Consider the following 14,079-nt stretch of genomic DNA (forward strand, 5'->3'; position numbering starts at 1 on the left):
CGAGCTATAACGCAGATCTTCCTCGATACGGATTGAATCCAGTCCCAAATTGAATGTCCGATTTCTTCATTTCAATGTATAATATTTCCATTTCTAAATTGCAGAAGTTGCATTACTTATTAAGAGATAGAGAGTGAGAGAGAGAGTGAGAGAGAGAGAGTGTGTGTGTGTGTGTGTGTGTGTGTGTGTGTGTGTGTGTGTGTGTGTGTGTGTGTGTGTGTGTGTGTGTGTGTGTGTGTGTGTGTGTGTGTGTGTGTGTGTGTTGCATAATGTGGTGAACATACACATTCCTAATGTGTTTCAAATAAACAGAGTAGAGACAGGCCATGTGGTGTCTGAATATCATGTTTACTGTAACGAACCAATGGCATTGGACTCATCAGGCCTGAGAACGACGGAACGCTGTCCTCACCTCAGTGACATCATAGACAACACAGCCAATCGCAGCCTAAAGAATCAGTTAACGTATTTAAATAAATTGACATCACACACAGCATAACATCCCTAGTCAACGCCTCCAGCCCTCCCCCTGTACGTCCCCGATCCGGACATTACTACATATCAAAAATGACAGATTTTTCCATGTCCTCAACCCAACCCTGTATTATTCTTTAAATACAAACATGAGAAACATTTCTAAAAGGAAATAGTCAAATTATGGAATGTGAAACCTAAAGAGTGAACAGCAGCAAAGCGTCATTTCATAATCAGGACCTTCGTACTAACGTCAACTCTGTCTCTCTGGTAGAGGGGCTAATCTGCATAGCCTATTAGACCTGAACCTCTGTGAAGGAAAACTAACTGAATACACCCACAGACAGGGCAGTGTTCCATGAAGATGTCTTTACACAAAGTGAACACAATCAACAGCATAGCTTAGCTCTGCTTGGTGTTCTGTCTACGGTGCCCAGGGGCGGACAAACAGTGCAGCCAACAGGACATAGCTCTTAGCACATATCAAAGCACCAATATTTGAGAGGAAACATAAACATTTCAAAAGACGATAAAGCACAGATATGGGAGCTCTGTGCTGCTAAACAGTTGGAGAACCGTTCTGAACATCTAAGTGAGCAGGTTTCGAATACACACCCTGGTTCTGACTGATTGATAGGTGTCCGTATCGTGGTCAGGTACGGTAGCTACTAACTGCCTGTAGATATAACTTATGGTTTGAGGCGAATTTAGCTTGTAGCTTTGATCGTATCCAGCCAAGGCTGCTCTGTGTACACTACATGGTTCTGTGAGTCGTATGTGTAGGAGTCGAACTGTGGTATCCAGATATATAATGTCCCTGCACTTCATTAGATACTTTCCTCTGTTTTTCTTCTATATATGTCCCTTCTCTGACTGAAGGGACAGAGCAGGGACATATCAGAAGAGCTAGCATTTACAGGAAACAAAAAGAGACCAAAAAAAAAGAGCAAAACATTTGGAATTGTAACAGTTTGTATTTGTGCTCTATTCTTCTCATGCTGAGAAACCTGTGGGGAGGCAGGTCAGGTGCCTGTACAACTGACACACAGGTCACAAAGGTCAAGGGTCAAAGGGCAGTGCCAGTTGGAACACAAACTATAATAAGAATGGAATAAAGAATGAAAACAAAACAAGTCAGGGTAATCATAGAACAATATGTACAACCAATACAATAGTAAACAAAAACATCTACTTGTGTATTTTTGTCGCTAAAAGGATGTCAAACAACCTTTTATTTCCCTTCTGTACAATAAGATTCATTTCAACAATACAAATTCATCAGGGGTTTTTTTGCACAATTTTATCCTGCCAAATGAAAGAAAATATATGGTGGCAGCCTGTGAGTTGTATCTTGAAGTTGCAATGTTGTCCCCCTCCCCCAAATAAGATAATGACATACAGGTACTTAAAGTACCCCTTTTCACAAAGGATGCACATACAAGTTAAAAAATACAAGCTTCTGTAGAACGACAGCAAGTGCCTACACATGTATTTCAAACCAGCCATGAAGAATATCCATTCCAGGAGAAGATCAATAGATACAGATCAGGAATGTCAGTATTTTCCTGCAAAGCAATTCCAATGTTCCATAGTTTCTACAAGGGAAACTTCCAGAACGTCCATCAGCTGCCCCCCCCCCCCCCCCCCCCCCCCCCCCCATCCAAGTTTGTTACAGTTCACTTTTTTTTAATTCATTTTTTAAAATTATTATTATTACACCCAAGGCAGAATAAAAGTTACTAAAACTTAAGACTTTTACAGGTACAGTGACAAAAACATTTTAAGAGACCCACAATTTAAATTGGACTGCAAAATAAAAATGTAAAAACAACATTTTTTTCTATTTTTGTAAAATGCCCAGGCATTCTCCAATATTACAAATACTGGTATACTTTTACAGTAAACAAGAAAAATGTAATATATATTCATATACAGTATATTTATATATACTAAAACCCCGTCACCAAAAAAAAAACAATATACACATCGCCACTATGGCATTCAGAGAAACGGTATAAGCAAACTTGAAAAGAAAAATACTTTTTTTTAAAAACACACATACACACAATTATTATTTGACCCTTGTACTTGTTTCAATACTGTAAACGTATTTTAAGACAGAGTGCACTAAATTATTTTTTGTTTTGTTTCTGCAGTTCCTGATTTTTTTGTCCAGTCTCTTCCTTGACTATTGTGTGGTATAACAATCCACTCTGACCATGTTTCTATCTAGGGACGCAGTCTTGTCCTGAAGTGAAGAATTTGATATATATCTATATATAGGTTTGTGCCTTTATATGTACATATGTATACATATATACACACACAGACACACCAATGTTGTGCTGAGTACTCCTAACCTAAATGCAGCTTTGTTGAATTTTTGTGTTTTTTTTAAGTAATCTCTGATATTCTATTGACATTTCATAATCAAATTAGAAACTAAGTTGACGCATAAATTTGATACATTTGTTTTCATTATGTTCAATTCCTTTGCTTCACAAAAGTGTTGCATTTGTCTTGAGAGACGGTGAATAGGAAGATCAGTATTCAAGGCACACTCATGTCAAATTGAATGGCAGTACAAAAACTGTCCCAATAAATTAATTTCTCATTTTTATAGTGCCAGCATTGGGAAAGCCACGCCTATAGCAATGCTAGCACTTCAATCTCAACTGATTCCAAACTCTAGAACCCGTTACCCAGGCCGAATAAATCCAGTCAAAGTAATTTCTTGCTCAGAAGCCGTATTTTCAATTTTCTTTTTTTTTGTGTGTAAAAAAAATCATAAAAATAGACAAATCATAAAGTGCGGGTCATCTGCAAAGAGCTGTTCATGTTTTTCTATGTCTTCTCAATGACATATTTTTACCTCAATTCTAAAAATAAAAAAAATAAAAAAGACTTGGATGTCAAAGGTCAACTTGAGGGGGATCGGAACAGGGGGGTAGGACAGGGGGTACATTATTCAAAATAACAGGGAGTGGTGATTTGGGCAAAGGTTGGTGCTTGCTGAAGACCGAAAAATCTTTCCTAAAAAGCTCACTCAGCTGTGCATTCTGTGTGTGTCAGAGTTGCTACTTCTCTCAGAATGCGTTCAACTACACATCACAGGGAGCCCTGAATGAGGAAAGAAAGAAAAAATTGTCTTACTGTTTGGGCACACGCTCAACAGACTTCTACAGACACTGTATGTATCTAGAACTGTGCAATTTACTGGTCTGCATATCACTAAGTAACTGCCACTGGTTCTGTCTCACAGGGGACTTAACAATTTTTAGCCAGAAGAAAAAGTCAACATCATAAACATTTTGACTATGGCACACTATACAATCAGAGTTTTTACTATACAGTATAAATTCATTTTCAAAACGATTGCTAGATATTTCTAGAAAAAAATGCATAGGGCTGTTTTCAAGTGATATCATAAACATTGTCACTGAATGTAATAGTTATTAACAATAATATTTCAATCCATTTTATGTCATTCTAATCCGCCACGGCTATGACCACCACTACCCAGCCCCTTCCTAAACTGAACAATGCAGTAGATGACATATGGACTTGATTACAAAAAAAAATGATTACCAAGAGTAACATTAAATATGAATGGTGATCAAAACAGGGGAAAAGAGGACATTTAAAAGATACAGCGTCCCTGAAGTACGCATCTATCGTAATGCAGTTTGAAATGGCTGACCAGGTACTGCAGCCTGACTGAGACTGAGGGTGATGAGACTCTCTGTGATGCTACTCTGTGCTGAGTGTCCGACAGGGAGTTAGTGATAGTACTGGGAGTTTTAATAGTCAGCTGGCAGAGGAGTGAGAGGGAGTGAGTATCAGAGACAGGGGAATTGGGGGAGGGTGTAATCGGTAGGCATGGGCAAGTGTGTTCAACTCATCCACGGAATGGTAATGAGGGGGGGGTGAATGGGAAAATAAAGGAGAGGAAAGAGGCCCTATAGCTCACCCTAAGATCTCCCTGCTCTCTCTCGTTATAAAGCTGCGCAGTTTAGCCCGACGGTTTAGCCATCCTACAACTGTGTGATAAAAGATTTTACAAAAACAAACAAAAACCATCAGTACTTGCATTGTCATAGCAGGTATGTTGTGCTTAGGATGAGTTATGGTGAGTTTAGGACAGGCTTGTTTAGATGTAAACAGTGTGAGAGAACTGTGAGGGGCTTCTTTAGGAATAAATAAGCAGTTGCTCTGTTTTTCTAGCGTGTTTCAGTCCGGGTTGGTACTAGGTACCGCTAAGCAGCTGCCTTTGTGATAACCGGTTTCTTTTTCATCCTTCTTCTTAATAAATGTATTTACTTGGGAAGAGGCAGGGTTTGTGAACCTCTGTGTTCTCTTTAGGTTTACCGTCATAATTGACAATCAGTGCTACATATCTAATTAAGATTGACATGTTTAAAGTCAGTTCGCGCCACAACGCCAAAGGATTGTTGTCCGCGTGCGTATATCCTGTCGTGTAATAACAAACAAAAAATAGCTTTCTCAGTTATGCTTTCTAAAAATTAAAAGATTCAATTTGGCTTCTCTTCAAGAAATTACACGTGTAGCTTTAAATATACAATTTCCTATGAGCAGCGGCCTAAAGAGTATTCAAATGTTTTTTTGTTTTTTGTCTGCAAAAAAATCTCAGGATATCCTCTGGGTTGAAAAATAATACAAATCAAATCCCAGCAATTCAAATAAAAAGTCAAACAAATTTAAAATGACTAAATAAAAACGTACCTGCACATGCCAAAATATTACCAAATCCAATAAATACAGAAATTATTGCACAGTTAAAGGCTCCACATATGTTATCATTTAATTCAGCCTCTGACCGACCGTTAAAAATGATCTTTAGCCAAATGAGGCAGTTTAGATCGGCTTCAATTGGTGCTGTTAATATCTGTTTGTTTGTTTAATTGCTTTTCTCGGTTGGCAGTTTCTCAGGCAAAAAACATACAATTAACCCAAAATTCGATATTTAAGAAAAAGAGTATCCAGCTACCCCTTTTTATATTTTTTGTTTTTTAAATATATAAGTCAATGTGTGGCGAAAGAGGCAAAATAGGAAAATCTGGCTTAGCTTCTCTCGGCTTGCTCAATTTTGACCTCGTTGGTCATCAAATGTTCCCCGTGCCACTTTTTCATGTGTTTCTCGAGAGTGCTGTACACGCTGAAGGGCATTTGGCAAATGTCACAGCGGTACACTTCCTTACCCATCTGCCCGTGGGTCTTCATGTGGCGGGTGAGCTTGGAGCTCTGGGCGCAGGCGTAGTTGCACAGCTCGCACTTGTAGGGCCTCTCTCCCGTGTGGCTGCGTCGGTGCACTGTCAGGTTGCTGCAGTTCTTGAACACCTTGCCGCAGTACTCGCAGGTGTCGCTCCGTCGGCTCTCCTTGGAGCTGGGCCGGCCAGGTCCCGGGCCCCCCAAGTGAGGAGTGCTGCCCCCGCTGGCTGTGCCGCTGCGCCCCGACAGGCCGCCATCCAGGAGGTCCCCGGGAGGCGTGGAGAAACGCAGGCTGCCGTTCTCAGACGAGTGCTCAGAGGAGGTGCCAAAGGGAGATTGTCTGGAGTGGGTAAAGCCCAGGAAAGGGTCTTTGATGAAATGTCGTGAGGCAGCGTATCCCACCAGCCACTGGGAGTAGACATTCTCGGAGGGGATGAGGGGCGCCGGGGGCATTTCCAGGTCCTTCTCAATCTTGATCCTCTTGTTGGAGGAGTTGGACAAGCAGGGGCTGGTGATGGGAGTGGGTTTGCGGGGGAACAGGCCTGAGAAAGAGTCGCCGGAGCCACAGTTCCTGCCGTTGACCGTGGGCTTCTGGTGGTCCCTTTCCATCTGGTGGTGATGGTGCTCCCTCTCCATCTCTCCCACCACAGAGTCCTCATCCCCAGTGTCCCGCTGCCCATCGGACCCCCTCTTGGAGAAGAGCATCCGATTTTTACGATTGTCGACTATCAAGTTATTGTACTGCTGTATAGTGCTCAGGCCCACGCTCTCCACCATCTTGCCCAGAGAGAGGGCATTCTTCTCGTCTGATGGCGGCTTGGAGCCATTCTCACGGTTACGGTAGAACTCCATGTTGTCCATGCTGAAGTTTGACTCCGGCCTGCTCTCGTTCTCCGGCTCCTCTTCCTCCTCCTCCTCTTCCTCCTCTTCGCCCTCACCCCTGAAGTCTCCATCTCGGTTCTTCATGCCCTCTCCTGTCACGTCGCTGGTGCCCGGCTCCGGTGAGCTGGTAGTGGAGAGCCCGTCGTCAGACCGTCCTGTCATGGAACCAGACTTATGCATGTGTGTTTTCATGTGTCTCTTCAGCTTGCTGGCCTGGGAGCAGGCATGGTCACACAGCTGACACTTATAGGGCTTCTCCCCGGTGTGGCTCCGCCGGTGGACCACCAGGTTACTCTGGAACTTGAAGGTCTTCCCACAGAACTCGCATGACTTGCTCTTGGCCTGCGTCTGGGGCGGGGTGGTGCTGTTGGGGGGCATGGGCGGCAGGGGCGGGGTGCTGAGAAAGGGAGACTTTGGGCTGGGCTGGAAGGGGTTGGGGTTGAGCAGGCGGTGCATGGGGTTGACCCGGCTGGGCGACAGAGGAGGGGTGGCCACGTTGTTGTTCCCTGCCAGCTGCCGGAGCCGCCTGGAGAAGTCCATGGACTGGGATTCGATGGCCATCGGCGTTAGCCTCATCACCCTCTCGAAGGCACTGGGGTGCTGGGAGATGAGCCCCATTTCTTCGGCACTAAGGCGTTCCAGTCGGTGGGGGTCCAGGTGGTGGCGGGGTGGGGGGCTGACGAAGGGAGGTGTGTTGGGGAGGCCTCCGCGGTTCTCCATGAAGCCTGGAGGGGGCTCTCGGAGCATGGGCCCGGTCATCCTCAGCAGGTGGAAGGGGTTGCTCTCTCCCAGGAAATTGGTGAGGGGAGACTGGGGGATGGAGTCCTGGCCCATGGGGGGCCCGGGGATGGTGATGCGGGGGGTGAGCGATGCGCTGGAGGGGTTGGATTCCAGGTAGATGCGGATGCCGTGGGTGTTCTGGGCGTGCTGTAGAAGGAACCAGGCGCTGGGGAAGTGCTGCTTACACGTGGTGCAGATGTAGCTTGAAGGCTCATCCCTTCCTCCTGCAACACAGGAGAAACACACACCAGAAAGGAAAATGTTTAAAACATATTTTACAATTCATTAAATGGCAGTGACTTTACATGTATCTGCGGAGTGTTATTTAGATTTGTGTATAAAGGTATTTGGAAGTCAGTAAAAATCAAGCGTCACGTCATCATGATGGCGCAAAATGCATCCTCATGATGATCTGGCAAGTGACACTTTGCTTCTTGAAAGTCCAACATCCTGAAAACGTAAACGCTAAAATGCAAAACATTTTGGGACCGCATCAACAGCGGACCAATGGACTAATGTTTTTGAGTGGTGTTCTCCTTTAAATGGATTTGTGGTGAGTGTGTTTTATATTTCAGATGCCGTAGCTCCTTACAATGAGCATATTTCACACGAGGAGAACAGCACGACAGAGTAAAACAGTTCAAGCACAAGTGGATGTCTGACGGCTGCAGGACGGAAAGTCACCGCTGAGAAACGTGGCCATCACCCGGTCACGTGTTCATTCATACAAAGAGTGGAACTTTGCCGAGAAAGAACTGTCGGACACACTTTTGTTATCCGCATCATATTTGCCTAATACCTCTAGTGGTGGAAACATCATGTTGTCACATAAATGGGACGCACTTATCAGGCGTTTGACAAGTGCATTACCATAGTGACTGTGGATTGGACTGCCGAGGTGGGAACACTGTATCCACCGGTTTAAGTGCTCTTTAATCTCTCCTCCTTACAAATCGTTGAATTATTACGCCATGCAAGTGCGCGTGTGCATGTTTTTTTCTGTGTGTGTGTGTGTGTGTGTGTGTCTTTAAAACCCATGAAGTCCCCCAAGCAGAGGGACTTTAATTGTCACGGAGACAAGAGACGCCAAAGTAATATGGCTCTATAGTAGGAAAGTACAACTTAAAGTGTGATTTAAGGAACTCTTATCACTTTCCAACCAATAAAGGCACAGTGCCGCGAGGGAACCAATCAAATAAACAAAGGAGGAAAAGGGAAGGGAGGAAACTAAAGACTAAAATATGGTGATGCATCAAGACAAATCACTGCTAATAGAGGGACAATACGGATGGAGAGATTGAAACATAAATGTTTACTGGTTTTGAGGTTGTAATTTTGGTATTAAAGTCATTGGTATTTAACTGACATCCACAGGGTGCTTTGTGTCATTCTAGACGCAAATTGAAGAACTCATGGCAGATGATACTTCACAGCTTTTGAGGAAAATCTTGGGTGATGTTTTCCATGTTTCTATTGTGACCTCAATGGGAATTTCAGCACAAATAAAGGTTGGATAAAATTAAAGAAATCCCAAGAGTGGTATAACTTCTTTCGCCGTGTCTATTGCTCAAACACCGCAAAGGGAGAGTCACTAAATGGAATAACTCTCCACACACATTAAGACCAGGGCTCAAATATTGACTCTGTCATCATTGACTTTATAGTACAACTAAGGCCTCCCTGGTTCACTGTCCTGAACATGTGAAAATATGCCCTGGGTCCATTCCACCCACACAAATACAGGATGAAAATGTGACAATTCAACCAGCACAGACAGACATCCATCTATCAAAGCACATATCTTAGGAACTAAACCCAAAAGCTGCTTTGTCCTGATTCCCTTAGTGATTCCTCTAAGATCAATAGGGATTGGAAAGTGTAAACAGAGCTTTGGCTGTGATTAAACCAATACTGTTGGAGTAGAGAGAGCGAGTGAGAGAGTGAGAGTGAGAGTGAGAGAGTGAGAGTGAGAGTGAGAGAGAGAGAGAGAGAGAGAGGAGGAAAGAGAGAGAGAGAGAGGAGGAGGAAAGAGAGAGAGAAAGATGAGGAGAGAGAGAGAGAGAGAGAGAGAGAGAGAGAGAGAGAGGAGGAAAGAGAGAGAGATGGGGGGGGGGGGGGGGGGGGGTTCTAGGCCTGGTGCTCGGCATAGCTCTCTACCTTTAACCAGCATGACTAATTGAAGGCCCAGCCTCTGAGTTACACATGCAGTTTGGTAATGCAAAGGGGACTCGTTACTGTGGGGACTCGTTACCGCAGCGACACAAACAAGCAGAATATCCAGCCCGTACAGTGGAGACGGATGCTAAACACAGGGCGCCACACTCCTAGGGGATTGGGGGAAAACACACGTATGAAGTGGGAAAAGGTAATTGTGCTCTTGGAAATTAGTTTCATTTATTAAATGAAAGCTTGCTGTTTTGACCTAATGCGCCAAGTTCAGAATACAGAGGAAAACATATGTTGCTGTAATTGTTTCGGGTTTTGATTGAGAGGTTTGTGCCTGAGTGTATGTACACGAGGTGTGAAATACTCCACTCACAAAGGATCGAGAAACATATTTCCCAGATCAAACACGCCATTTGAGTGGCCTGAGTGTCCCACTGTTCTACAATGTAGTGTGTCAAATGAGTTTAGCCTGTCATTGGTCCACAGGGTCGAGAGCTGCAGAGAAAGGATAGTGAACACGGCGACACAATGCAGATGTAACAGGGATGTCCGACCCAGAATACAAAGTCAATTCAGGTCACAGACATGTGAATCCGTCTTTTTGTTTATTTGAATAAAATAATCTAACAAAAATGTTATAGGGCTGCTTATGATGAAAACATGTTTTTTTGTTGAAAACAAATGATGAAAACATTTATGCAAAATTGCGAATTGTGTGCATTTAGAATGCACATCCGTTAAGAAAAACTCACATGGCTATATTTGATTTCAGTGCTACAGACCAAAGGAAATCTTCAAAAGTGTACGATACACAGAACTACTTGTTTTCTACATTATGTCTGAAAATGTCGTAAAACGTATACTACACTGTAACCTTCACGTTCATATAAAACAATTTTACAATTTTACTCTTTTTTTCCCCCTTTAACACTAAGATTTGCATCCTATCAATTATCGTCATCTGCGTGTCAGCTCAAAGAATGGCTCAATCAATCTGTCTGGACAGAAAACTTTTAAACCTGCCATGTCTCCTAGCACTTAGAGGAATGCTGCATTGAAAAGGTCTGAGTGTGAAAGCGTTTTCCCTGCTATACGTGGAGCTGTGTGGGGAAGTTATGATATGTTAATGGCTGGCTGTCTGTCTGTCTGACGTGTGTGTGTGTGTGTGTGTGTGTGTGTGTGTGTGTGTGTGTGTGTGTGTGTGTGTGTGTGTGTGTGTGTGTGTGTGTGTGTGTGTGTATGTTACTGTATGTGTGTGTGTGTGTCTGATGTGTGTTAAGGAAAAGACAAGGAACAGCTGCTCACCTCAGTACTGAAGCTCTGGCCCTGTAAACCCTTTCACTTAATTATAGTGGACACAGCATACACTCTATCACGCACGCACACACACACGCACACACACACACATAGACACCGCCTCAGGCATCTCAGGACTCTTGAAGGGCTACGCATTAACCTACCCCCCCCCCCACCCCACCCCCCACCCCACCCTCTGCCAACACCCAGCCCATTTCTCCCTCTCTCCCCTTCCCCATTCCACCAACATTAAACTACCCCCCCTCCCACTACGCACACACACACACACACACACACACACACACACACACACACACACACACACACACACACACACACACACACACACACACACACACACACACACACACACACACTCACAAACAATTAGCTGAAGCCCTCTCACACACACAAATACATTATTCCACCCCCACTCATACAAACTCCTCAACCCCCCCAACACACTTTCCTTACTTCACCTGACAACAACCCCCCCCCATATTTCCTCTCTCCACCCCTCCCTCCCCCGCCATGTTGTTTTATGGTCAAGTCCTTTTCAAAGCCCTAATGCGCCATAAAGGAAACAAAAAACACTGAAAAACAACCAAGGCATCTGTTTTCTACACCTGCCCCTCTTTGACCTCTTCCTCCCTCTATCTCTCTCTTCCTCTATCTATCTCTCTCTTCCTCTATCTATCTCTCTCTTCATCTATCTATCTATCTATCTATTTCCCTCCCTCCCTCTCTCTCCCTCCCTCCATCTCTCTCTCCCTCTCTCCATCTCTCTCTCTCTCTCTCTCACCATCTCTCTCTCCCTCTATCTCTCTATCTCTCTCCCTTTCGCTTTAAACTGCCTGGGTGTAAACAACACACTCCACTTTACTGTCCGAACTTCTTCACAACAAAAGTCATCAGGGGGCCGAATGCTCATTTAATTCATTTCCACCCCACAATTAAGGAGAATGACTGTCTGCCTCTGTCCAGTATCCACTCCCTGTGACGGAGGGAGGTAGTGGAGTGGGCCGTGAGTTTATTGAGGAGTGTTCAGTGTGTGCCCTCCCGGGGGGAAGGAGTCCGACGCAGATGGCAAATAAAGTATGCAGCCCGAGGCGAGAGCACATTATGCTAATTCTAATGTCAGCTGTACTTTAATATACAGCTCTATTTAATCACCCCATTATTTCCCATTTCCATATGAAAAAAAGGAGAGAACGAGGGAGTGGGAGAGAGAAAAAACCTGCGGCACTGCTCTCACTCACTGCTCTCACTCACTGCTCTCACTCACTGCTCTCACTCCCTCACTCACTCACTCACTGCTCTCACTCACTGCTCTCACTCACTGCTCTCACTCACTCACTCACTGCTCTCTCACACACAGACACACACGCACACATTCTGAAAAAAACGGATACACAACCAGAAATGGTTGGACTTGGATCGTGACTTGAAGGAGAACTGCTTCACCGCCAATAAAGATATCAAATCCTCTCACACTGTAGAGAGGAACCTCTGTACTGCCAGCCTCCCTCAACCAGACAGACAGATACCACTTTACCATTACTCTCCCAAGAACAGACTTCCATTTCACCATGACCATTTCTCACTTTACTACCAAGCCCAAGAAAGTAAAGACTAAAACTCAACTTCTCCAAGAGAGAAAAGTTCCCTAAGTATAACGAGAAGAGACTGTGGGCTTCTTCTCCCTGAGTTGGTGGGAGTTTTAAAGAAGCAGTAAGGGAGAGAGTAATGATCTTGTTTTCCATGGGACAAACTCCCATTGTGAAACAGCTGCTGCATGGAGAGGAGAGAGAGTGAGAGTGGGGAGAGAGAGAAGAGAGAGAGAGAGGAGAGAAGATGGGGGAGAGAGAGACAGAGTGGGGAGAGAGAGGAGAAAAGATGGGGAGAGAGAGAGACAGTGGGGAGAGAGAGGAGGGAAGATGGGGAGAGAGAGAGACAGAGTGGGGAGAGAGAGGAGGGAAGATGGGGAGAGAGAGAGACAGAGTGGGGAGAGAGAGGAGAGAGAGTTAGAGTGGGGAGAGTGGGGAGAGAGAGGAGAGAAGATGGGGAGAGAGGGGGAAGATAAATGGAAGAGAGAAGGAAGAGAACAGGGAGAGAGAGGGGAGAGAGAGAGAGAGAGAGAGACAGAGTGGGGAGAGACAGAGTGGGGAGAGAGAGGAGAGAAGATGGGGAGAGAGAGAGAGAGACAGAGTGGGGAGAGAGAGGAGAGAGAGGAGAGAGAGAGGAGAGAAGATGGGGAGAGAGAGAGACAGAGTGGGGAGAGAGAGGAGAGAAGATGGGGAGAGAGAGAGACAGAGTGGGGAGAGAGAGGAGAGAAGATGGGGAGAGAGAGGGAAGAGAAATGGAAGAGAGAAGGAAGAGAACGGGGAGAGAGAGGAGAGATCTTTGTGGGCTATACTCAGCCTTATCTCAGGATGGTAAGTTGGTGGTGGAAGATATCCCTCTAGTGGTGTGGGGGCTATGCTTTGGCAAAGTGGGTGGGGTTATATCCTTCCTGTTTGGCCCTGTCCGGGGGTGTCATCGGATGGTGCCACAGTGTCTCCTGACCCCTCCTGTCTCAGCCTCCAATATTTATGCTGCAGTAGTTTATGTGTCGGGGGGCTAGGGTCAGTTTGTTATATCTGGAGTACTTCTCCTGTCCTATCCGGTGTCCTGTGTGAATTTAAGTATGCTCTCTCTAATTCTCTCTTTCTCTCTTTCTTTCTCTCTCTCGGAGGACCTGAGCCCTAGGACCATGCCTCAGGACTACCTGACATGATGACTCTTTGCTGTCCCCAGTCCACCTGGCCGTGCTGCTGCTCCAGTTTCAACTGTTCTGCCTGTGATTATTATTATTTGACCATGCTGGTCATTTATGAACATTTGAACATCTTGGCCTTGTTCTGTTATAATCTCCACCCGGCACAGCCAGAAGAGGACTGCCCACCCCACATAGCCTGGTTCCTCTCTAGGTTTCTTCCTAGGTTTTGGCCTTTCTAGGGAGTTTTTCCTAGCCACCGTGCTTCTACACCTGGATTGCTTGCTGTTTGGGGTTTTAATAAATAAATACATTTGATTTGATTTGAGAGAGAGAGGAGAGAAGATGGGGAGAGACAGGGGAGAGAACAGGGAGAGAGAGGGGAGAGAACAGGGAGAGAGGGGAGAGAGTGTGGGGAGAGAGAGGGGAGAGAGTGTGGGAAGAGAGAGGGGAGAGAGTGTGGGAAGAGAGAGGGGAGAGAGAGGAGAGAGAGAGAG

At 45.1% G+C, this 14,079-nt stretch overlaps 1 protein-coding gene across 1 annotated transcript in view; it reads right to left on the bottom strand.

The window, feature by feature from the left end:
* Window positions 1-327: 327 nt before the first annotated feature.
* Window positions 328-14,079, bottom strand: part of bcl11ba (BCL11 transcription factor B a) — a gene marked incomplete in the record, with an annotated part of 84,341 nt that continues 70,589 nt past the window's right edge. Inside the window, 2 exon segments of the mRNA XM_031828670.1 lie at window positions 328-3,594; window positions 5,694-7,589. Coding sequence (XP_031684530.1) covers window positions 3,572-3,594; window positions 5,694-7,589 — 1,919 coding nt within the window.

This window comes from Oncorhynchus kisutch, linkage group LG7, assembly GCF_002021735.2.
Source record: "Oncorhynchus kisutch isolate 150728-3 linkage group LG7, Okis_V2, whole genome shotgun sequence".
NCBI classification, from domain to species: Eukaryota; Metazoa; Chordata; class Actinopteri; order Salmoniformes; family Salmonidae; genus Oncorhynchus; species Oncorhynchus kisutch.